Raw genomic sequence first — 25,676 nt, forward strand, 5'->3', positions numbered from 1 at the left:
TCCATCTGGGTATTAATAAATTCTATAAAGGCTGAGTTTTGTAACCATTTTATATAAAATCGCCACCGTGGTCTATTTGCAACAAATTCAGTATCAAAGTAAACTAGGGACATAGGAGCATGATCGGAGATTAAAATACTATCATAGAAGCAGTCTTTAATTTTGTGACTTAGGGATGCAGATATAAGAAAATAGTCAATTCTGGAGTAGCTCTTATGTGTGGCAGAGTAACAGGAGTACACAGTATCAATTGTATTTAGCTTTCTCCAAATCTCAAGAAGATTTAGCTCAGCCATAAAATGATGAATGGTTTTTCTTGCTTGAGAGTGTGAAGTAACGGTGGAATCAGATGACCTATCCTTGAGAGGGTCTAAAACTACATTAAAATCACCTCCAATAATATTTTCACCATCTAATGTTGACAGCAGTAGGAACAAATCATTAAAAAATTTGGAATTGTCCTCATTTGGACCGTATACACAAACTAAGTTGAGCTTAGATGTCAAAAGGGTGCCCTGTACGATTAAGTATCTGCCTGCTGCATCTAGGATGGTATTAACAGTCTTGAAAGGAATGCTTTTATGTATAAGGATCATAGTACCTCGTGAATGCGAGCTAAATGGTGCAGAAAAAACAGACCCCTGCCATCTTTTAGTCACTATGGAGACATTGGTTGACAGAAGATGCGTCTCCTGTAAAAAAATTATGTTTGCCTGTAACCTTTTCAATCTGGACAATATCTGCTTCACCTTACTCACTTTATTTAGACCTCTACAATTCCAAGTTGTTATCTTAATATCCCTCATCTGGGCCATGGTCAGATATAAATCTGTGTCTTACGATACAATAGATTGGAGTGGAGAAAAATGAGAAATAAAAATAATTATAAAAAATAAATAATAATGGCAAGCAAAAGTAAACAGAGGCATCAATCAAAAAGTACATTAACATAATCCCTTGGGAACACAACCCTGAACCATGAACCGTTGAACTAAAAAAACCGAAACGATTTGTAGCCTTCAGATAAAGCTCCCCTCCCACTTTCTTAAAACTCCGACCTATGTCTATAGCTATTCTCTTACTCAACCTTGTTGCAGCTGTAGGCAACTAATATACTCTGCACTTACATGTCAAAAACAGACAAAAAACAAAACCACAGGTTCAGCTATGAATCATTGTTAACAGTTAAGATGAACGTATTGTTAGACCATGTTAAAATAGTGTGTATGGCATATTACTCACTCATTTAGTTGTCACTGAATTCTATGTATTATTAACCCATCAATCAGTTCCTGTTGATTGTCGCGTTTCATTGTCCAAGCTCTCAATAAAGCGTTCTGCCTCAGCGGGAGTCTCAAAGGTGTATGTACGCCCCTTGTGCGTGACCCTTAGGCGCGCTGGATAAACAATCCCATAGCGGATCCCTTTGGCACGTAGCTTCAGCTTGATCGTTTTGTAGCTCTTTTGTTGTTTATGGACCTCCGCGGATATGTCCGGGAAAAACATCACCTGGTGGTTTTTGTAGAGAATCCTCTCCTTTCTCCGCGCAGCATCCTGGACCAGTACTTTTTCTTTGAAGTTTAAAAACTTCATAATTACGGGCCGTGGCGCGTTGGGGTTATTTGTGGGAATGCGGTGGCATCTTTCAATGATCAGCGGGTTGCGAAGCGGCCCTAAGTCCAGTACTTCTGGGAGCCAGCTCTCCATGAAGGCACACGCATCCACACCTTCTGCGCCCTCGGGTAGATTCACCAGTCTCAAGTTAGACCGTCGGCTTCTGTTTTCTAGATCGTCTACTTTAGAGCTGAGCGTTTTCATTTCCTTTTCCAGTTTCTTAACTGTGGCTTGGAGACATAATACTGTGTCTTCATTTTGGGAGACGCGAATTTCCGCTTGCGTTACTCTGTTAATGCACCCCAGCACGTCATTCCGCATATCTTGCACAGCAGAAAGCACGCCATCAAATCTACCTGCAAACTCCGTCTTTAGATCATGAATCGCTTTCATAATTTCGCCCGTATGTTCAACTGGTGTAGCGTTATCTTCCTCCTCCTCTCCGATGTAATCTTGAGGCACGCTAGCTTCTTCACCACAGTCCTGTAGCATGTTAGCTTCGTCTGTCCCATACTTTGACGTATCAGGTGCTCTGGGAGCGACTTTACTTTGTTTTTTTGGCATTTTAAACGTATCAAGCACAGTGTGGTTTGTAATGAAAGTTTCTTAAAGTGAAGAGTCAGTATTATCAGGATTTGCAAAAAATGCTGCGGAGCTACAAAAAAAAACGTGTCTTCCCACTACGCCACCATGACCGGAACGAGGTTTGACACTTTTTCTTGTCACTTGGTGTTGCATTTTGACCAGAGACACCTCTGATGGAACCGTTCAAGCTGCTGGATGTGACGGCGGTAGATTGTCCAGGTTTCGCTGCCATATAGTAGGGCACTCAGGACAACTGCTCTGTAAACAGCAGTTTTTGTGCATTATTAACTGGCTTTGGAGGTGCGCAGCAAGATCTCGTCAAGAGATCCATTGTTGGTGATGGTGCTGCCATGGTAGCAAAATCTTTCCACGATTTTGATCACCGTATTGTCAATGGTCACCGATATTGGGGGGATAACAGCGAGGTCCTGAGGAGATGGAGATGGTTGGAACATGGCCTTTGTTTTTTCCAGGCTTAAAGGCCAAAACGTCTACATGAAGATGAGAAGCGATCCACAAGGTGCTGGGTGTCATATTGGGTGGATAAAAGCAGCAGGTAAAGCCTGTTGTCTAAGCTGGCTCTTCTCTGGCTGCCAGAGGGGACTTATTGAACAGAGGGATGGAATGAGGCAGGAAAGATTTTCTGTATCTGTCTGTACGACAGCAGAGCGTCTCAGTCTGGTAGAGAAGGAGCTCTGCTGCCTGACCAGTGTGTGGTGGAGAGGATGGTGGAGAGGATGAGCGGGGTTATCCCCCTCTCCACCACATCAGATGCTAAATGAAGAGTCATTGGATGGAATTGGAATGTATGGAAGTTTTTTTTCATGGTAGACATCTTGATTGCACTGACTTTTACCAGCATCACAAGGCGCTGTGTCTAGACATACTGCTGCAGAGTATGACCAGAAATTGCTTTTCTTTGTTTGCAAAAGTTGCTACTATGGAAGCAGATGTCATCTACCACCAGATTCAATGGTAATACTACTGACCCGGACCTTTGACCCTGCAGCTGTGAAGCCCGAAAAGCAAGAAATTCTCACAAACAAAAGCATAAACTGAGAAAAATTTGACTGGATTATCACTTGACTGTTACTGTAAGTTGACAGTGAAAAAATGATTAGTTCATTGCCATATTTTAATGAACAGAAAAGCATAAAACATAGAAGCTGTCGGCACTCAAATGTTCTTTAGCGTACTCCTGAGTGTTTGATACGAATAAATTCATGAATGTGGCCATCTTTGTAAAAATTTTGTATGAACTTGAGAACAAATTTGTAAGAACAATTGGTAAATGAGGCCCAATGAGTTTTCACTCCTCTAGCCCCACACCTGGACACAAAATATCTGGCAACTTTGGGGTTTCATACAGATAACCTGTCCTCTCAAATCACATGCATGACCTAATGTACAAAAACCTGCATATCAATATGATGGGACTGTGTTAATGGAACAATTCATTATAAATGTAATTAAAACAAAACAAAAACACACAACAGCGATATGGACAGCTGAAGTCTTGGTCCAACTGAATTTTATTCTGAACATTGAAAGACAACAACGTACATCATCTTCTACAGTGATAATCAACAGCAGGCTTTCTTTATCGCCTCCACAGCGCTCATATATTAACTCTCAGATAACAGCAGTATTTTACACAACCTGGAAGGTAGACAGTAAGAATGGGCTCAAACTGGATTGGGTTAGTTTCAGTACAGTGTGGTTGGGGGGGTAGAGGGTTAGGGGAAGCCGTACAACATCATCCTCATCAGTTTCAGTCTGAGAAAACAAACATTCGTTCACACCTTCCTCCACAGAGTCGAGCTGCTGATTGGACAGTGGCTGGTCACTAAGGTAACTGTTGTCTCAGTGATGATTCATAATATTACTATAACCGTGGCATTAAAATAAAAGGACTAACTAATTATATTACCTAACTGGTAAAGTAGCTAGCTAACTAACACAAATATAGCTGTTGTCTGTTCCGATGGCTAATTCAGGTCGATAAACTACGAGGAAGATTTACACTGCCTGCAAAATAAATCCTGAGGTTTTTTTTTGTTTGTTTAGTTTCTCTTTTTAAACCTGGAAAATAACATTACTGATATGCTAAAGATGTAGTGGTTAACAACAGAGACGTGTAATCTGTGAGCAAAGAATGCAATTCTCCTCCATGATGTGTTAGCACGTTCATGTGAAGGCACGATACTGTAAATAAACGAGCGTAATGTTTATATATATATATATACATATATATATATATATATTTTAACAAATACTCCCATCTCTTTAACAAACAAATCAAAACACAAGAGGAATTAGTTAAATAATATATTCAATGCTATAAAGGTCTCCTTCCTTGTCAGGTTATATAGCTTGCTAGCTACAAGTTTTCTCACCAACTTTAGCTAATATTACCAAAGTCATCATTAATGAGACTTCTACAGATGTTATGCCCAAGTTGAAGGAGTTTTTTCCAGTTCTTTCTTTTTTTTAAACTCTTTAATTCTCTGCTTCAGAGCAAATGTTTCAGTGACCATAATGAATCTTGTGGAAAAGAAACCCACCTGTGCCTTTTTTACTACACCTAATTCCAAAAGTAAGTGTTTTACCTCTATTGTTTCAAGTTTTGACCATTTCACTGCAGTTACTGCATTATTTACCCATAATGCTTAATATATCGTATTTGATATCTACCGTTTCTGAGACCTATTGACTCTGGTCAAAGCATGGTTTAAAACCCTGTTGTATACTGATACTTATCTTCTGCCCCCTGGTGGAGACCTTTAGCACTTCAATAATTCTGACATCATACAGTAAGAAAAGTTACATAGATGTACTTTTCTTTTTCTTTTTTTTTTTAACACTTTGTCAAAGGGCCAAATAAAGACTTAAAATTCAAAGGAAAATGTTTGTTCTGCCCTTTATTTTTTGGGTCAGGCATAAAAGAATTGAAGGGATAAGACTTGTTCAAATTGTGTGAACTGTGTTTTTGCCTTCTACTCTATTTTATAATCAGAATAAAATGTATTTTATTGATCCCAGACTATTTCCATTTTTTAACGGGATGTTTTAATATATTGCTGCATCTGTTTACTGTTTGGTGGCTCAGCATTTTTGCACTGTACTGTAGTTAATAAACAATCTATGGATCGCTTGTGTACCGTTTGCTAACTTTATGTTCAGGAGTAACAGGAAATGATTCAGCTTTCGGTGCTATGAGGGTGGACCCTCCCATAAGTTCCACTAGCTATTGTGTGAATGCAAATAAATAAATGGCAAATAAAAAGATAAATACAATATACATACATTTTAGACAGTACCAATGATTTCAAGACTACAGTTAGTAGTTGCGCTGCAAGGAAACCAAAACTTCATCCTCTCCCAGAACAATATGCATATTTCTAACACAGATATCTGTTTATAGAGACAAAAAGGCTGAAAGTAATTCATGTGGTTAGAATTGGTTTAGTTGATTAAACAAAAAACAAACATAACTTCAAAATGTTCCTACTCTGGTTATTCAAAATGGCAGCTTCTGAGTCAGTTAACGTACCCCTCTTTGCCTTTAAATCTAAGACAGAGTCTGTTTTAAAAGTGCCGGAGTGCCAATGCACAGTAAAGTAATTTTTGCACTGCATCTCCTCAGGGCTAAAATGTGGAAATAATCTAAAATACAGTTTATTAAGCTTGCTTGAGAGCCCTACTCCGGCTTTGTTCACGTTTATTTTTTAAACTCCCTGCATAGTGACGGCCACTGCGATGGCTCAACACAGCAGCAATATAACAGTAAAATTATAACCCTTGTGTTTGACCTAGCTTAAAAAAAGAGGTTAAGACATTCTTCTTCACAGTACCTTGATTTAATTCAGCTTTCGTACCTGTTACTTCAGCCACATTAATATTCTTGGTGCATGGGAGAGAGGCACCTTGACATATCCGCAGTTTGTCTGTAAACACAGAACACTTGTCAAATGTTGGGTTAATATCTTTCTATCCTTTTTTTCCTTTAGCTTATTAGCACTGATAGCATATCTACTAAACCTGTACATATATAGCACTTTCTGGGTTAATGTGACAAGAGTCAAGTGCACGTCAATACAGACAAAAACCCAAAACATCAAGGTCTGTTAATGTGCTGTACCTCGGAGCTGAAAGCCTGAAGAGTCGATCGTAAAACTGAGAGAGCTTTAAGACTCAACGTAAAAAAAGAAAAGAAACGTAGACTGAACCGTGCTTGTCCAACTCGACACTCGTGCAGCTTTACATACTCACTCACTCACACCCAATCACACAAACAGGGGATGGGTTTGCTTGGATAAAAAAAAGGAGGGCTGGGATTGTCACCGGAGTGTCTGAGACAGTCTGGACGATGCAGAAGGAGAGAAAACAGCAACGATCCGTCAGATCTCCAAGACTGGACTGAATACTGAACTGGACCACACTGAGGGAGGAGTCGAATGGACTGGACTGGAAAAGAAACAGGCCTTGGATTTTTTTTTCTTTTTTTTTAATCGTTAATGCTGATTAAGATGAGCCTGTTTCTTTTTAAACCTCCCATCATGGTGCAGATGTTAAACTGGAACAATGTGCAACTATGATGTGTCGATCAAGATAATTTTCCCTAAAACAGAACTTTTTTCTACTTTTAAGCCCCAAATCTACCGTTTTTTTTTTTTTTAAGTAAAATGCATTACAATACAACTTAAAATAATAAGGATACAAAACCCCGATTTTGACTTATAGGGTTAATGTGGTGGAAAATAAATATTTAGGATAAAATGTGGGGAATTCATAAAAAAAAAAAAAAAAGACTTGTAATTCAGCCCTCCTGAAATATAAACCTCCTGTTTGTAATAAATAACTCCAGACCAGTCCAGCCTACCAGCCCAGTTTAATCCAGCCCAGTTCCCGAGTCCAGATGACATCTTTCTTGTCCTTCTCAGGCTAGTCCAGTCCAGCCAGTTTTCATGGTTCTTCAAACAGCTGCAGGTCCAACCTGACGACAATCTCCCCCGTGGGAACCTCATGGAGCAGCAGCCTCTTAGTGATTGGTCCTTTGGAGCCCTGGTCCTTCTTTATTTCAGCTAACCGGATCTCTGTCCTGCCCAGGAAGTCTGCAGAGAGAGAAGACGAGTGAGATAAAAATGGAAATTGGAGCCATTTATCCCCTCAGGAGAACAGGCGAGAAGACAAAAGGATGTTTTTCAAAGCAGTGAGAGTGATACAGACCATCAGGTGAGAACTGGTCTCGTTCAAACACAGTGATACAGAGGACGTCCTGTTCAAGGTCCTTAATAAAAAACTGACAATTGGAATTCCACTTCGGATTTAATGTGTCCTGAAAGACAGAAAATGACAAACTGAATGATAAGATGCACATAAAAAAAGACCAAATATTTCTGTTATAGCGACAGTAGACACAGTCTGGACTGTAAGGTAATTTACATGTTTGATAAATTATATTTTAGCTCATCATTAAATTAATTTAGAACTGAAGCAAAACTCAGGTTGCATAGTTTATCATATAAACTACATTGTGCACATATGCAACAGTGACATGCGCAACAGATATATGAAGATAATGAATGAATGAATGAATGAACGAATGAAAGAATGAACGAACGAATGAAACCCTGTTGCTTGTGAGTGACATCCAGGCTCTGTGTACTCACAGTGTAAACTTATCTGCATTAAAGTTTTAAAAAACGTTATTCACATTCGAGTTGTACAAGTAAAAAGTCTTTTTCAGCATTTTAAAATGCTTTTTATTTATTTTCTTTGCAGACACAGCTGCTTTTCCCTGCAATAAGAGGCAGTTAAAGGTTAAAATAGACCATTAATAATGGATCAGTGTGTATTTAGAGTTATAAGTGTTAATTTGATCAATCATTATGAATTTTAACACCCTTCAAACTTAATGATATTAAAAATAAATTGTCTATTTAAAATAATTGAACATTACTGGAAAGAACAGTCTTGACTTTTGACTTTTTTAGGATAAAAACTGAAAAGTGACACTAATAAATCCTACAAATTTTTCTTAGTAATAAAAAAACTGACTATAAGCTATTAATGTAGTAAGTGATATCATACCTGTAATGTTTTTGTGATATGGCACTGGGATCCCATGGTCACTTCACAGTATGGGTTACTTTTTCCTGCAGATACAGAAAATAATAAAACTGCTAATAAGACTAAAGATGAATGGGAATCATTGGCTTAAGGTCAAATAAATCGAGTAAATGTTTTTCAACCTTTTCTTTTTCATAAATAAGGATTGTTTACGTACCGTGGGAGCGACAGGGTTTGAGCTCAATCCCCTCCACAATGTTGACCATCAGCCTGCCGATACCTGTAGCCCTCTGAGAGCGAACTGGGACAGAGATGCAGAGAAAGTCAGCAGCAGTTGTAGAATATCATGAAACAAGCCTGGATGAACAGACATAACAGGGAGGAATACCAAGATACGCCTTCTCCCTCTTCTTCTTCTCCGTCTCGATGAAAAGCTCCGACGCTGCCTTTATCTTCTGAACCCACGCCGTCCTGCATGAGCACAAACACACCGAGGTAAATCTGTGATTCAGAGACATGATGCAACCTGTGGAGCTGGATTTCTGATTGAGAGCTATCCAAAGAAGCAGAGGCAGCGACTTTTAAGAAATGACCAATCAGGCCACTTAAAGTGAGAAATTTACTTTTAAAAAAATTATTTCTAAAGAGAAAAAAAATCTAAAATTTGTTAATTAGTTTGAACCTTAATATAACAGAGAAGTAAAAAAAATCTGACCAGCTTTACTGTATTAGAAAATGTCAATAAATCCAGAATTTGATGCAGTAATTCTTAAAAAATATTCTGGATAAAGCCACATTTCTTGTTCTTTTTAATTTGTGAGCTGAGGACACTAACTGGTGCAGTTTTTCAGAGGAATTTGTGGCTATTCTTACCAAATCCAAGATTTTAGCTGCTAAGCAGGCTGTGGTTGTCTAATTCTCCTCTATGTGTTGCTCCATATATTTTGAAAAAGGTCTGATGGCCGTCTAAAATAACCACGGACCTCCTGAGAAAAGATGTCACCCTGGTGGTAGCAAAATACCAACATCCACATCTATATTAACCGTAGCTTCAAACATCTGAAGTCATCCATGTCATGGACATTGATGATCCCATCCCAGCCTCCTCTGATAACAGCCTGGATGGTCTGTTTCTGTCTACTTAAGATTAGCTGGTATTGATATATGGATTTCTGCTACTTGTAATCCAGTAGTTGTTGTGTTTGGAGGCTGTGACTCGTACTTTATATGCGTCTGTGTGTTTTAGTTTACCTTTCGTTGATGCTCTCAGCTCTGAGTGTGTAAACTCTGTCGATGTGGGAGATGTGGAACAGAGGTTCATCTCCTGATGGGTCTGTTGGCAGCTTCACTAACACTTCGTTTAGGAAGATTGGCTGAAAGTGACAAGAAGTCTGTTATATGGAGAAAATATGTACATTTATTCTAAATAACTTGAATTTTATACACATATACAATTCATCAAGATAACTGCTAGTTTCTGAAAAAACAGCTGGAAAACATTCAAAGACTTTTTATTATATTCAAGTTGAATCGTTATACAAATTTGTGAAGCATAGTAATGTTGTCAGTTAAAAAAAAATCACTAATAATAAAGGAACAGGAAAGAAAGTATCAGAACAGTTAAAAGGAAAATCATTTCAGTTAAGTACAAGAAAATAAAATATTGGAAATAGTTTACTTTTTCCTCATAAGCGAGTGAGTTATGAGTGTATGAGTGTGTTTGGCTGCGTGTCAGCTCACCGTCTTGTACATGCGGTACTGCAGGTGTGTTTTTGAGGAGAAGACTTTGTCCGACCCAGATGAGCCCAGAGGTTTGGTCACCTGCAGGAATAAAATAATAAATGTAATGTCAGCATCAAGACCAGCTAAATAAAACTTTATTAGGATTCAAATCAATCTAAAATATATTACAGCAAAAGATTATTTAGAGACAGAAAGTAATTAATGAACCAATTCTTAATAACCATCATCAATAACCACAAGTGTGGAGGGTAAGATGCTTAGTGTTGGATTTTATTTAGATTCTTCTCTAGAAATTCTGTTAATATAGAGAATATATCTGGATGGAAACACAGCTAAAGAGACATTGAGTTTGGTCAAATAGTGCTATACAAATAATTTTAATTTGATAAACAATAAATGGACTTGAATGAATAAAAAAATTTAAGAGTTTTTTTTTTTTATTGCTCCAGAGTCCGATCTTTTTCCAAGCCTGTTTCTCCGGTTGGCCTCATTTAATAGTGGTTTTCTTATGGCTACACAGCTGTTCAGTCCCAATCTCTTGAGCTCCTTCACATTGTTCTCATGTGGAAATGTTCTTACTTTCACTATTAAACATGGCCCTGAGTTCTACACATGTTTTTCTTGCATTTGATTTCACCAAACATTTACGTAATCACCAATCACCATCATTCCAGATGTTTTTCTGACCACATTTCTTCCTGAAAGACGATGGTTTCCTATTATTTCACCAATTTTAATAAAGTGTTGGACAGTTCTTATAGCCCAGTTTTAGTAGCTTCTGCTCTTCTTAATGTTTTCTTTACTTGATGCATGCAAATTATTTCACCTTTCTTAAACATCTTTTCCACGACCACAGGATGTGTCTTTCCACATGCTTGTTTAAGAAATGAGGAGCTACTCATTGCATCAACTGGGGCTAAATAACTTGTTGCAGCTGAAAGATAATCACCCATGCAGTAATTATTTAATTAAAAGCTTGTACCTATTTGCTTATTTAAATAAATAAAGACGGTTCAACCAGACCCAGAGTCTGACCCACAAACTGACCTGTGTCAGCAGCAGGAAGTCGTTGAACAGAAAGCCGTAGAGCTCCTTGCTGCTCTTGGCTTTAAACAGCTTCCCGCTGTGGAGGAACTTCCTCGGGCCCAGACAGTTTGTGACAGAGTTAAACACCAGTTGCTGAAGGACAGAGAGGGATTTCATTTTCTCATTTTCATAAAAGTTTGGACTCTAACGTGTTTAACAAAATAAGAAGTTATGAATATCCAAAGTAACAACCACGAGGGAAACAACTGGACTAAATCCAGGTGTTTTCCTGAAGCAGCTCATCATGTGTACCTCTGACAGGCCCTCACACTGAACATGAGCCTGAATCCACTCCAGCCGGTCTGAGTTCTCCTTCTCCCTGACGCCCTCGTTCACCTAAAAGACACAAACACACTGAACAAACACCACCAGCACTCACAGCTGATTCTCTCCATCTTTTACAAACACAGCGGGAGGAACAGGGACAGAAAACAGCTGCGATGAACGTGTACGCTGCACGTGTTTGTGTCTTCACCTGTGAGCACAGTTCCTCTGCTTTTTCCAGGGCAGCTTTCAGGTGGCTGTGGTCTGGATGAGACTCTGGAGTATTTTCTATGATCTGTCAAACAAACACAAAGTTCTCAGATGTTTTGCCTCTTTAAGTGACTCATGAGTGTGATGTGTGTGCTTGCAACACATACGTTTTTGATGATGAGAGGGTAGCGTGTGACTCTCTGCATGGGTTTGAGCAGGAAACTGGACAGAGGCATTCCTTTACAGCGCGGATCCATTGCTAATCTCTGTTAGGAAAACAAAGAACAGCAAAACAAACAAACAAAAATAAAACAATTAATTCACATCTTTCTAAAAACATTGCAAGTACAGGTACAACCTGCTGGAATTAGACAAAGTTCAATGTAAAAAGGTAGAGCTCTGCGACTCTAACAAAGGTTTAAAAAACTAATTTATTTCTCTAGTAACTACTGTCACTTTAGTAAGAAGATAAAGGAGAAAAGAGTGTTTTTGTACAGCACTTTTTATACAAAATCACAGCTCAGTCTGCTTTTATAATTAAAACACCACAAAGAAAAGAAATAAAGGCTAATAAATGCAAATATGCAGCACATATTTCAGCCTTGTGTGCTCACCGACAGCCTTGGTAGATACTTACCTTGAGGAAATCTTTGATCTCAGGGTTGTCGTCTGTTTTCTGCTGAATCAGCGTGGCTCCGTTCAGCTGACATGAACAGAATCTGAACACAGAAATGGTTTATAGTAACATTAAAAGGTGTGTTAAGTCACTGGAGGCCCAGCCACTAGGGAGGGGTCCAGAGTTATGACATCTGTGAATGTTTAATTGTTGCAGTACTGGTTTAAAAAAAATTACAAATTTGTGAAGGTAGCTATGGGAAAACGATGATGAATCAACAACTGAGATTCCAACAACCAAAGCAACTAAAAAATATGACAGGGAGTGTATTGTATGGTAAGGTATGTATGTATTGTCCTGGTCTTGACCAAGTTCTGGGTAATAACGATCTACGGTGAGTAATGACGAGACCACAGTGAACAGATAACTTTAGAAATAAACTCCTCAGCTGTGTGTGAGTTGTTTTACTAAAGCAGCATCTGCCTCGTGAAATATAAAGTGGTGTGCAGGGTTCCTCGGTCTAAAAGGCCTCACAATGCAGCAGATGAATTATAATTCCTTCTGCCACTGACATGGTTTTAACTATAAAACTTTTGTGGCACATTTCTACATAAAAAATGGGCCCTACATAAAAAGTTTGGGAGCCAGTGAGTTAAGTATTTAAAAAACATGAAATCAGTCCATCTCCTGACTGAATCAGGATCAATAGATAAAGAAAAACAGCAGAACCTGATGTACGGCTGCATGTGAGGCAACTGGTTGGTCAGAATGTCACCAATCATCTTCACCGGCATCCGATCGCCTGACATCTTCTTCCTCACCCTCAGAGCCCTGCAAGAAAACGTTTGGTCAGTGCAGCTAAAGGCTCCGACACATTATACATGCACCAGACACTTCATTGGGTTGGACTCAGGTTGGACCGAGTTTTTCCTTCAGAACTGCCTTCATTCCTGGTGGCACAGATTCAACAAGGGGCTGGAAACATTCCTCAGAGAGGAACATCTATTTAAGTCAATGGCATGTTGTGTAAAACGACATATTAATCTTTACTTGAGCAGTTTGATGTTGCACATGATGAGCTCCTTCCAGTTGACGAAGATCATGGCCACTTCCTTCTCAGTTAGCAGCTCACACTCCAGCAGAGGCTTGTGGAAGATCTGCACACACACAAACACACCAAGAAACCTCACTTGGTAACTTCTAGCTGTTTCAATGGAAAGCTTTAGAGATAAATATTAGTATAAAAAGTAAAGAGTAAAAGCTAAGATTTTTAGCTTTGTAGTATAGATAGAAAGCAATATCGGCAGCTTAATTTGAAACAAAAACCATCTCAAAAGTCATTAAATGTTACTGAAATGTATTAATGAAATCTTAATCTATAGGTGCTTGATGTTGCATATATATTATGTAACTTTTTTAATGGGTTTGATGTTTTCTTATTGCGTGCATCTACCTCAGTGACAAGCTGCAGATCGTTGACATAGTTCTCCTCGGTGACGATCAGTTCATGGATGTAGCCCTGCCTTTTCCGCTCCATCGGACTCAGCATGTCCAGCAGGTGGAGGTCGGCACACCCTGAAGAACAAACATCAGAAAACCCGCACACCAGCTGTCAGTCAAACATCATCGAACATGGAGGGAACCCACACATAGAAGAAGAAATCACACCTGACTGACCTGTTTTTATCACATACATACCTGAGATCAACACAGATGCCTTTTGGAGCAACAGCTGTGTGCTCTGGAGTAGTTTTTTATTTTTTATTACAACTGAGCTGAAGCTCCGTCTATTTAGTAATATTAGTGGGTGGATTAAGTTCAAGAATCCATTGAAAAGAAATAGTTTGGTTTCCCTAAAGAAGAAGTTTCTGCTTTGCTGACTGTATTTTACATTAGTTTGCAGCTCTCAAGATATTTATGCCTCATATGATAAGTGAGAAGCCAACAATGATCTTAAACCTGAGAAAATCTTTAAAAATTTAAGCTGTGTTTAAAAAGCTGCTTGGAAATCAGCATTTCTACTTTTTGGCCACTAGGGTTCAGAAGAGCTGCAGTCACTTGAAGGTGTGGTGGCTTTTTGTTTTTCTCTTCACAGCTTTAATGTTATGTAGATTCCTTTGAATGAAATTGTGAGAAATGTGGCTTTAATGAGAAATATTTTAGGTTTTTTAAAGATACGTCACTAGAATTAAGATGCAAGTATAAATAGTCTTATTCAATAAATAGTTTGAGTAGAATGTTCCCTTGTGTGTGTGTGTGTGTGTGTAAATGTGTGAGATTCAATAAGGAGGCCAGTCGACTGCAGTCTGTCTCAGAGCGTTTAATCATCAGGACCAGTCAGCTTCACTGCTTCATCAAAACTTCCACCAATAAAATCTCTGAACATGTCGTCGAGACAGCGCTAAGATTCTGTACATTTCATTCATTCAAGTCACCTTTTCATTCTTTTGGATTTCCTTCTGACCATTCATGCCCATTAAATTGCTCATTCATACCCTATTCTTACTCACTCATTCATGCACACACTGACAACAAGTGCAGTGTGGTTACATTTGGCTTTGTTATCAGTTCATTCATTCACTCATTCACCTGTTATTTCCACATGAAACAGCAATTATTACCAATCATTAGATGAAGTATGGATCACACAGATATTTTTTTTTCAATTAAAACTAAAGCAGAGCCATGCTTCTAAGCAGAGTTGACCAAAGTTTGTCATTTGTTTAAAAGGAATAAAAATATATGAAATGTTTCCAGACATTTGAATCAGGAGAATCTGCCTTTTCTCACTTCAAATGTTTTAAATTTAATGCTAATGGAGGCGGAAATGACTGCAGATGTTTTGTTTTGATATGGACTAAGCTGTTGTGGAGCATGGCTCTGCTCTAGATCCTCCTTTGTTCTTACATAAAATCCAGAAGACTGAACCATCAGTTACTAAAACAAGAATCTGTTACTTAAAAAAAAAAGAAAAGAAATGAACGCTCCCAAAACTAATCCAGGTTGTTTAAACCCAAAAGGTCTCGACTCGTTGACCAATCAGAGAGCTTCATTTCCAATACTGAGACACTGAGAAGCCAATGAGATCCGAGTAGATTTAAAATACTAGTATACTATTGTTTCTTTATAAAAAAAGTTGTGTATTTCAATAATTTCATTCATTGTGTTTCTGAGGGTAAACATTAAAATCACAATACTGTCATTACAATAAACCAACAAAAAAAAACAAAGAAAAAAAACAAACATAAAGATACAAACGTGATGCGGCAGCCCCGATAATACTAATCTGTTGCTTTTCAAACAAACACAGAAAAGCTGAGACACAGTGGAGGTGTTTGCTGCCATGGTAACTGATAAAACACAGAATAAGCGGATGAAAGTGAGGCGTTGCTCTGTATGCATGGTCCTGTCTTGTCCCTCAAAATACTGCTGCAAATTCAGTAACATGACACTAAATTGGACATTTTGAGGATGTAAACTTGTTGATGAAACTGATACATGGCACAGGAAAAATAAAAAAAGTTGCAAAGCAAGATGAGAGAGAAGGATGTTTTAAATTTGCAGGCTGTTTTTTTCAGTCTTGTGTCTCAGTGTCTTAGTCTTAGCAGAAATGTCAATTTGCTGTCCCTTCTTTAAGATCATGCAGGGGTGAGATGACTGTTCATGACTTCATAGAGTCAGTGTGCAGTGCAGAGGGAGTTTCCATCAAGGTTTGGAGAAAACAGCACATGTTTAAGGAAATGAGCCAAAACCAGAAAGAGTGCAGTTATGCAAGGAAAACAGTCTGATTTTTGGAAAACGGTTTTTGACTTCCTTACCAAGTGGGTGAGAAGACAAATACATTCCCCACAATTTGCATCTTAAAGATGAAGCAGAAACTCAGAAACTAGAGATCATGTTGGAGCATTTGACAAATTGCTCTGCAGAACTTGAGCACTTTAAAACCATCGAACTGATTTTACATTGTTTCTGATAGGCTCATTCATCACATCCTGGTTCTAGCTTCACCTTTGAAATGACAGAGATGGGAGAGAAACTTTAACTCCTTTAACTGGAATGATTCAAAGACCTGACAGCAGCCACAAGCGAATCGTTCCACCCCTGCATATTTAATATCAAACCCATCTTTGCGTCATGTCAGTGTTCATCTTCTTGGTCTAGTGCTCAATCATCATAGCAACAGACAAAACAATAACCATGTAAACAAAACAAACCATTGAATGGATCATTTAAAGTTAAAATATATTCAAAATGTTAAACTACTACAATAAAAACATTTTCATCACACGTGTGTGTACCGTGTTGTTTTTTTGTTTGTGTGGGATTTGGTTAGCTTGTATGCTAAGCTCAGCCTTTAGCACTGGGCTGAGTCCCATTCCCGCTGCTCGCTCCCTTCTATGCCTCCTTCCTAAGAGGAGGCAGACAAGGCAGCAGCAGCATAGGTTGAAACTTAGCCTTCAGCTGCGATAGGACACATCTCAACCTCTCTTTTCCTCTCCTCTCCTCCTTTCTCTTAGGTGGGTGGGTGGGTCTTTGGCATTGAGGAGAGGAGAGTAAAAGATTAACTTTTGAGACTTGTCATCCAGCAGATAGTGGGTCTTTCTGTGAAGCTGTGGGACGGGAAGGGTTAGTGAGAGGAGATGCCAGTGCTTTTGACTGACCGGTGATTGAAGCAGTTGAACCAATGGGAGCAGGGTTAAAATAAAATAGAGCTAAAAATAAAAGACGAGGGATGGGGATGAGCTGAGCAAATGGTTCTAATGACAGAACCTCCCATAAAGCCACAAAATGACCCACTATCCACTTTACCCTGCTATCACAAGGCGGTGTGTTTGCCTACGTGTTGGTGTGTGTGTGTTAGTGTGTATTACAGTCACTGTGATCCAGTCAAAACATGTTATCAGTCCAAGCTTGGAGAGAGGAGCTCAATAGTCTTTGTTCTCCTTTAGTCCCCTCCTCTCCTCCTTCCTCCCTTCCCTCATATCTAAACATCTCCAGACAGATGAAACAGAAGAAGAGAAGAGAAGAGAAGAGAAGAGAAGAGAAGAGAAGAGAAGAGAAGAAAAAAGAAGAGAAGCTAACTACTGATCTCCCTCCTGCAGAGTTTGGCCAAGTCCTGTCAGAGCCGTGCATAGACAGAGTTCTCGCCACGTCTGGGCGTTTTAACGTTACAGTCTGTATGTCTGTCTGTCTGTCTGTCTCTCTCTTTCTGGCTTCTACGGGTGGAGAGTCGCCATTTCCGGGTCATGTGACCTCTTGCTGCTGTCCCATTGGTTGAGTGGCCTAGTGGGTCTCTTTGAGGGCTTTGAGGAGAGGGGGATTCTGGGTAATGATATGATCCTAGAGAGAGGACGACAACAACAACATCAACAAAAACAACTAAACAAAACAACAACAACAACAACCAGTCGGGTGCTAGGTGGGTGGAGCGTGCAGCAAGACAGAGTGTGGAGGTGTGGTGTAACCTGGCATAGAAATAGAGATTTTAGAGCGTCAAGGACAGAACTCAGATGTGATGCTGAGTCAGAATGCAGCTTCCAACTTTCACCAATATAAAACTAAACCATGAAGTTCTCTAGATTGAGGTTTCTTTAGTTTCAGCCATTTGGAACTTAATTTAACATGACTGATAGGCCCATATTAGGTCTAAACTGGTTAAAAGTTCAACCCAATATCAGGAAAAAGTTGGGGCAGAATGTAAAAGCGACAATTTATTTGGACTTGTACTTCGTTGCTAACAATATGAACTCAAGATATTTAATTTTAATTCCTATCTACTTCTGTTTGTTCGTTAAAATCCATTTCTGTTTCAGACCTGCAATGAATAAAAACCAAACAAAAAATAAAGTTGCCATTCCTTCACACAACTTTCTATTTTAAGGATACCAAATAATAAAGTGTTTAAGATGTCATTTTGTCTTAATCTTCTTACGAACATATTTTTAAGGTGTGCCACACATCCCAATATCACAATGTTTGATTGTTTTCTCAAAAGCTCTCCACATGTTCTCTACTGGAGACAGGTCAGTCCAGTTCCTGTACATCTTTCTCCAGCAGCCATGACTCTGTAATATGGGCAGAATGTGGTATCTGTCATGGTTGTCCCTGGAGAGCATGTGGTCTTGAAGGCAACTAATGTTGCTGTAAAAACTTTTTTGCATAAATACACACAGAAGTGGAAAAGAGCTAATACAGCTCTGTGCCATCAGTGTGGCTTTTGGACTTGTTGCTGGGCTGCTGCTTATGCTGCATGACGTGCATGCAGGTCACTTTAGTAGATGGTTCATACTGGGGTCCTTAAGGTGGTCGCATTAATTATAATGGGAACAACCACGCAAACTAAATAAATAAATAAATAAAAAATCAGCAAAATCCCAGCAAAACATCTGATTTGCACATTAAGACCTGCACTGTGAACATAGTCCAAGATGCCTCTGAGCCCAGAGAAGTCAAAACCACCTGTGGACAAGGTTAACATGGGCCTTCTTTGTAGCACAATAAAGTTTCAAGTGACATTTGTGAATGTAACTTTGTGTTTAGAGCTTGACAAAGGTTTCCCATAGTAAAGGTGTGGTTTATTAGTTGCTGATGCAGTGCAATCTCAGGGATCGGCAATCATGAGTGACCAGCTTTGGCTTGTGTTTCTCCCCTTTATGCAATCCAATTCTATAGCTGTAATGAGAGAAATATCAAAATCCTTTCCAATTTTTCTTGGATGAACTTTGTTTTCAAACAAAATGACTTTCTCACACATTTGTTGGCAAACTAGAGATCCTCTGACCATTTTACTCGTCAGAGACTCAGTTGTCTATGGATGCTGCTTTGTACCAAAGTGTGATTAATACTGCCTGTAGACAGCATCTGTTGAAACATTTGTTTTTCTTTTAACCTCATTAGTAGCCCTATATTTTCACATTTTTTTGTAACATGTTACAGGCCTGAAACGCAGGAATAGATATTAACCATTTATAGAATGCTGATGAGAAATAAATTGAAAGACAGAACGAGAAAAAATTTCTTGGATTCAGAGCGTTTGCAAAAAAAGGTCAAATGCAAGAATAATTGCATATTTTTTAATTAGCATTTTCTATACCATCCCAACTTTTTTTCTGATTTTGTATTTATAACACAGCAACATTGTAAAATAAGTCTTATGTCACAATTTTAAGTTATTATTGCAGATCTGTGATAAAGCAGACTTAAAATTATAATCAGCCCTCTAATTCAATAATCTTACAAAACTTTTCATACATGAAGAAAATCTCCAGTTTTTTAAAACCATAACAAAAAATCCCTACTTGACTGGCAATGTCCCGTTCATCCATTTTAAAACTATGAAAATGTTGCAGCACACTTGTGGTTTTCAAGTTTTTTTTCAGTTTGTGAGCAGCAGCAGCAAATAAACACCACCATCAGAGAAGTTTTTCCACCTCAGTCTCACTTACTGAGCAGGAGAGGAGAAGTCGCAATACTCTTACCACACAATATCTAAAAATAGCAGAGTAGTCTGCCTTTAAGTCACTTATAAAGGAAATTTACCCAAACTACCCTGATAGAAAACCTTTCTGATGTCAGGATTTGCTGTCATTTTATTTTATTTTTTGATAGAACTTATAACTCTTTGGGTTTAACACTCTGAAGGTAAAATACATAGACAGGGCTGTCGAGTGCGACTAACTTTTTCTTGGTCACACCGGTGCGCCTTACATTTTACCGATCGAAGGACTTTTATTATCTCTTTGAATGTCTGCGTATTCTGTGTTCATTCCCTCCTTACCAAAGCTCAGAAAAGAATGACTCTGTGATAAAAAGCACTTCAGGGGTGGGTCTTCACCTCTGATTGGCTCTCATCCACAGCCCTACGCCGTGCTGTGTGTTGGTTTGAAATTCAGACGGCACACATTAGACATCCGGTATGGCAAAGAATAAACATGAGGGCATCGCAGGGACTGGAATCAATTGTAAAGTGTGGAACATACTGGAATTTGTTCATATGTGGTTGTTATCTATTATCCTCAACAATTTAAGAGTTTTTCACAGTGCCTGAGCAAAATTAACCAGAAAAGCTGGATGAGAGTTGTGGCAGCCCCTCGTCTGTGTGACATCACCTGAACTAACCAGGATCAAGTCTCCCCTGAAGTTCAGTGGTGGTTAAAAGGTTATAAAACAAAAAAGAAATCCAACACTGCGCAGCTCTAGAAAAACTGAAAGAGCTGCAATTATTTCTAGTGAATGGTTAGAGTGAGAACATACTGGCTGATGAATCTTGCCAGAAAACAGCCTCCAACAAACTCACAATGTGTGTTTGCGCTGCACCTGGAGGAGATCCGTGGAAAATAAATATTAATCGTGCTTGACAAAACTACTAACACGAGAGACTGCCTTGTATTAAAAAAACCTCAAAACCAAACCCAGAAAAAAAAACCTGGATGTTTCTGGCTTTTAAGCAGCCAAAAACATGGCATATAATAAAGCCAAAGACAAGCTGCCTTTCACACAATTCAAGTCCATATAGATAATTATCATTAAAAGATTAGCACAGCCTCATGAGCTATTTCAAAGTTTGAAATCTTTAGTTTCCTTCGGTTCATTGAAGCTTTAAGTTTTTTGTCTACTTAACATCCATGCTTCAGATAAAGACTCATACTTGTTCACAATAACTTAGATATCCATTAATGTTTTTGTTTTATGACCAAAAGACAATCCTTAAAATGTATTAAAATGAGCTGATGAAATGGACGGTGAAAAAATTGGAGTTTGCCTAAAATTTTTGCTGGTGCAGCCAAATTAGAAAGTAAAGCGCGCCAGTGGAACTAATGCTACAAGTTAGTCTGGAGCCCTGATACATATATTTTTTAAGCTGCAGCCACTGTTTATTAATGAAAGATTAGTTGTAAAAACCAGAAATAGTGTATTTGAGTAATTTAAAAACTTGATAATTGGCTACTGATGACTCATAAAACTCAATATTGTCTTTTTACGTGATTAAATCTGGAGTTGTAAACAGCTAGGTCCTCAAGACACTGAAATAAAAACTGAATCCTTTTTATTATACAGTAACTGTAGGCTTGATCAGCTCTTTTTAAAACATCTTAATCAACAGGTGTTACGTTCTTGAACCTTTGAATTAAGATTTTTATTATGTTTTTACTGGACAGTCATATATAAAAGCCTGTGTCTCTGCTCCGCTCAAAAAGCTCTAAGTCTATGAGGGAATCATGCTAAGGGAACACATGCAGGGAGAAGGGAAGCACTTGTACACTGATGCATGCAAACAAACACACACGCGCATGCACATATGGCATACAAACACACACAGACACCATCCAGAGGTGGTGTATGACTGGGAGGTTATCAAAGAGGCCCAAAGGAGTGTCAAGGTGAAACCAGCTGGGGTCAAAGACAGAGAGGGACAACATCTCCACACCTGGCTCTGGGGTGTGTGTGTGTCTGTGTGTACAAGAGTGTTTTCCATGTTTTTGTGTTATACTACTTTTGTACTCAGTTGAGATTATGTTAGTATGTTCATTTCAGCACATTCTTTATGTGTGGTCAACCCTACGGGTGAAATTGTGTGTGTGTGTGTGTGTGTACTCACACTGCGTGCTCGGGTCGGTATCTGTGGTCAGTTTGACATAGTTGCTGGGAAAGAGACCCTCCCTCCCATTGAGCTCTCCTTTCCACCAATCGCAGTCATCCTTGTTGAGCACCGTGATCACCTGACCCTTCTGGAAAGCCAGCTCGTCATCATTCTGGGCCACGTAGTCGTACATGCCAATCACCTGGCACAGAGCTTCGCACCAGGAGACAGAAAAGATGGACACAGTGTCAACAGACTAAATAAAATAATACTCTTCTTTTGGTTCCTTGTGACAGGCTTATTTCCATTAGTCTCATTTATCTTCACATTTCTGGTATAAACAAAGATCCTCTTTTACATTCTTACTATTAAACTAATTGTTATCCACATTTTTACAGCATATTTCCTGTGGATTTATATGTCTGTGTACCTGTGCTGGCAGGGGCCAGTTTAGGAGGGGTGGGTTCAGTAGGAGTTGTTTTGCTGGTGCTGGGACTCAGCAGTTTCACATAATTTGCTGGAAACCAACCAATCTGACGCTTCTTCCCTCGAGCCTGAAACACATCAAACCATCAGATATTGGTAAAAAACAAATAAAAAAAAAAACAAAACAGAGCTGTAAAAAATGTTAACTGTGGTTTAAACATGTTTTCATGTGATGCTTCCTCAAAAACAAATCTTTTATATTTTCATGTGGCAAAGGTTTTGGCAAAATTAATAAAAATGTATGTAGATCCTCGTTGCACTTCATTAATTCCATAAATGTTAAGAAAAAAGCATGATGTGTCCTCATATATTTCTTGTTTGTGTACCTGGAGCTCACCCTCCCACCAGCCCCCTGGGTTCTTTTTCCTGATGAGGATGAGCTGCCCTGGAGCTAACGTCAGCTGCTCTGCTCCTGTTGCACTGTAGGGGGCGATCACCTGAGCGATCTCTGCACAAGGAAAGGACAGAAAAAAAATGTGGCTCATTCTGCTTCAGCAACTTATCTGCTTTCAGAGTCTAAAATAAAACTCAACCAAACTCTTTCAGCTGTTTTAATTTGATTTTAAGACAGATGCCAAAAATAAATTATGGTATTTGGTGTAATTCAGCAGAACAACTGATGCTTCAGGCACTTTCATAAAACCGAAGTGAATTCACAGTAAAAAAAAAAAGAAAAAAAAAAAGCAGTTAAAAGGCCACAAAAACAACAGATAATATAAAGTAAGTGATACTCACCTGGTTTCTTCCCAAGACTTCCCGTCTTTCCTGCTGGTCCCAGTGACTACAGACAGAAAAATACAGTCATCACAAAGATATTTGTTCTTATTCATTAAAGACTCGCTGATTCGAAATGAGCTCTCACCTCTAATGCCGAATCGCGTGGTTTGACGTAGTTGGATGGAAAGACTCCAGTCTTTCCCCCTACTACGCCAGTCCACCAATCTCCTTCTTTCCTGGTCACCATGACGACGTCTCCTTGCTGGAAACTCAGGTCTCCCTGTTCGCTGCTTTCGTAGGTGTACATGGCAATATATTCTGTAGGAAGCAGGTGTTTGAGTCTGACAGGTATCCAGATATGTTTTAAAAACAGCTCACATGTAGTGCACATGTTGGTGTGTGTTACCTTCTCCAGACTCTGAGGGTTTTGTTGGAGAAGGGGAGGGACGTTTTCCGTTAGGAGGACTTTCTGATATTCCAGATTCACTAAGAGGGATGGGAACAAAACAAAACAAAAGAAAACTCTGATAACATTTCTGAATGGTTACATTCATAAGAGCATGAAAGAAAATGAAAATAATGTAATCCATACGAAAGAAGTGGAAGATGACTGGCTTTAAAGGTGACAGTGTTCATCTTTCTAAGGTACCACATTCACAGTATGAAATCTTTTATATGTTTCTTCAATATTATTTCTGACTGAGGTTATTATGTAAACTATCATTCAATCCTGCAGATTTCTTTCTCACAATGTATTATTGGCTTTTTAAATAGACAGTGTAAGATTACTAACACAACAATTTCAGCAAAATACCATTTTCATCACTATGGGTGGGGTCAGATGACTAATTAAGAGGCATAAAATGTTTCTAAAAAACAGCGTTCAGACCTATTTAAATGAAGAGTCAATAAATAAAATAGTTTTCTGTACAAATTTTGGGCCATTATAGTGGTATGTGGAATTTACATCAAATTATCTTTATTTTATACATTTCTGTATTTTTTTCATGTTGGATAGTTTTCGCTCTAAAAATTAGATCAGCTGCTGATTTATTATCAAAATTCTGTCAAGTCTATATAGAAGAATCAGAGTACTTTGTAAAACACTGAGGCACCAAGGTGTACACAGTCTGAGGCTCTTAGCTTAAAAATAGCGTTAATGTAGTTTTATGCTGGTGACAGCTTCCAGCTCGGTATTGTGAGCCAATGAGGAGAGGAGCTGTGTGAAGTTGTATGCCAAAGACAACACAAAGGCGACACTCTTGGTAAAGATATTACATTATACAAGTATCAGTCTGGGGCGTAGGAAACTTCAGCACCGTCAGTTCAGGTGATGTCAAACAAACGGAAGGTCTGCAGTGGTCAAAGTTTATTTAACTCTTGACCAGCTTGTTTTCGTTCATGTGGTACAGGCACCCTGAAAAAACTCTTAAACAGATCCCATCCATCATATGAGCAAATTCCATGATATTCCATGTTATACAACTGATTTCATTGTCAAAGTCATAGTTTCCACCCGGGTTTTCATCATAGGGCCTTAACTGGTTCAGGTCCTATATAGAAAGCCAGTTATTTTGTTACAATCAGCAGCTATGAATCTGAGCGCGTGGCCATGACTTGTGGAGTCCCCCAGGGGTCAGTCCTTGGACCTCTTCTGTTCAACTTGTATATGCTCCCTTCGGGTCAAATATTACAGAACTATAGCATTAATAATCAAAGTTATGCAGATGATACACAACTTTATGTGTCTCTGTCACCAGACGACTGCAACCCAGTAGACTTATTGTGTCAGTGTCTGAAGCAAATAAACACCTGGATGAGGAGAATTTTCTACAATAAAGACAAAACTGAGATTATTCTGTTTGGTAGCAAAGAGAAGAGGGTCAGCATTAGTAAACATCTGGAGTCTCGGGTTCAAAAAATCACCGACCAAGTTCGTAACCTTGGAGTGTTGATAGACTCAGATCTGACTTTCAGCAGCCACATCAAAGCTTCACTAAGAAGCTTTTTACCAGCTCAAAAACATCAACAGAATTAAAAGTTTAGTCTCCCAGAAAGACCAAGAGAAACTCATCCATGCATTCATCTCCAGTAGGCTGGATTACTGTAATGGTTTTTTAACAGGACTTCCTAAAAAGAGCATTAAACATCTGCAGCTCATCCAAAATGCTGCTGCTAGAGTTTTAACCAGGACTAAGAGATCTGAACACATCACACCAGTTTTGAAATCTTTCTCTAGTTTCCAGTCAGTCACACAAACGATTTTAAAACCTTTCTGATCATTTACAAATCCCAGGATGGTTTAGGCCCAGAATACAACTGTGATATGTTCAGAGAATAAAAACCTAGCAGAGCTCTTAGATTAAAAGACTCTGATCAACTCGTCCAGACCAGAGTCCAGACTAAACAGGGAGAAGCAGCATTTAGCTGTTATGCTACAAACAAGTGGAACAAACTGCCAGTGGAGATTAAATTTGCACCAAATGTAGAGGTTTTTAAATCCAGGTTAAAAACATTTCTTTTCTCACGCACCTATGCATGAAATCTGAAAGCTAACTTTTTAACTTGTCTTGCTTTTAATCATTTTAATGTAATTTATGATTTTATTGTGATATTTGCTATTTGTTGCTGCTTTTTACTACTTCTAAATGCTTTCTTTGCACCATCTGTAATGCTTTTAATTTTTTTATGCAAAACACTTTG

At 38.7% G+C, this 25,676-nt stretch overlaps 1 protein-coding gene across 4 annotated transcripts in view; it reads right to left on the reverse strand.

Annotated features, from left to right (window-relative positions):
- Nucleotides 1-3,713: 3,713 nt before the first annotated feature.
- Nucleotides 3,714-25,676, reverse strand: part of itsn1 (intersectin 1 (SH3 domain protein)) — a 55,890-nt gene continuing 33,927 nt past the window's right edge. For 3 of the 4 annotated variants that reach the window (XM_042011068.1, XM_042011067.1, XM_042011070.1), the window contains 21 exons: nucleotides 23,380-23,459; nucleotides 23,119-23,291; nucleotides 22,992-23,037; nucleotides 22,583-22,704; nucleotides 22,201-22,324; nucleotides 21,789-21,983; nucleotides 13,644-13,765; nucleotides 13,241-13,347; nucleotides 12,920-13,021; nucleotides 12,212-12,293; nucleotides 11,742-11,840; nucleotides 11,576-11,659; nucleotides 11,353-11,436; nucleotides 11,062-11,193; nucleotides 10,012-10,092; nucleotides 9,523-9,644; nucleotides 8,660-8,742; nucleotides 8,489-8,572; nucleotides 8,293-8,357; nucleotides 7,429-7,537; nucleotides 3,714-7,313 (listed from right to left, as the gene is read on the reverse strand). In XM_042011068.1, the coding sequence (XP_041867002.1) occupies nucleotides 7,165-7,313; nucleotides 7,429-7,537; nucleotides 8,293-8,357; nucleotides 8,489-8,572; nucleotides 8,660-8,742; nucleotides 9,523-9,644; nucleotides 10,012-10,092; nucleotides 11,062-11,193; nucleotides 11,353-11,436; nucleotides 11,576-11,659; nucleotides 11,742-11,840; nucleotides 12,212-12,293; nucleotides 12,920-13,021; nucleotides 13,241-13,347; nucleotides 13,644-13,765; nucleotides 21,789-21,983; nucleotides 22,201-22,324; nucleotides 22,583-22,704; nucleotides 22,992-23,037; nucleotides 23,119-23,291; nucleotides 23,380-23,459 (2,245 nt within the window). In that variant the 3' untranslated portion in view covers nucleotides 3,714-7,164. Of the gene's footprint in view, nucleotides 7,314-7,428; nucleotides 7,538-8,292; nucleotides 8,358-8,488; nucleotides 8,573-8,659; nucleotides 8,743-9,522; nucleotides 9,645-10,011; nucleotides 10,093-11,061; nucleotides 11,194-11,352; nucleotides 11,437-11,575; nucleotides 11,660-11,741; nucleotides 11,841-12,211; nucleotides 12,294-12,919; nucleotides 13,022-13,240; nucleotides 13,348-13,643; nucleotides 13,766-14,698; nucleotides 17,531-21,788; nucleotides 21,984-22,200; nucleotides 22,325-22,582; nucleotides 22,705-22,991; nucleotides 23,038-23,118; nucleotides 23,292-23,379; nucleotides 23,460-25,676 lie in introns of those variants that run through there. The other variant, XM_042011069.1, reaches the window with a different exon arrangement.

The sequence above is a fragment of the Melanotaenia boesemani genome, chromosome 16, assembly GCF_017639745.1.
Source record: "Melanotaenia boesemani isolate fMelBoe1 chromosome 16, fMelBoe1.pri, whole genome shotgun sequence".
Lineage (NCBI taxonomy): Eukaryota > Metazoa > Chordata > Actinopteri > Atheriniformes > Melanotaeniidae > Melanotaenia > Melanotaenia boesemani.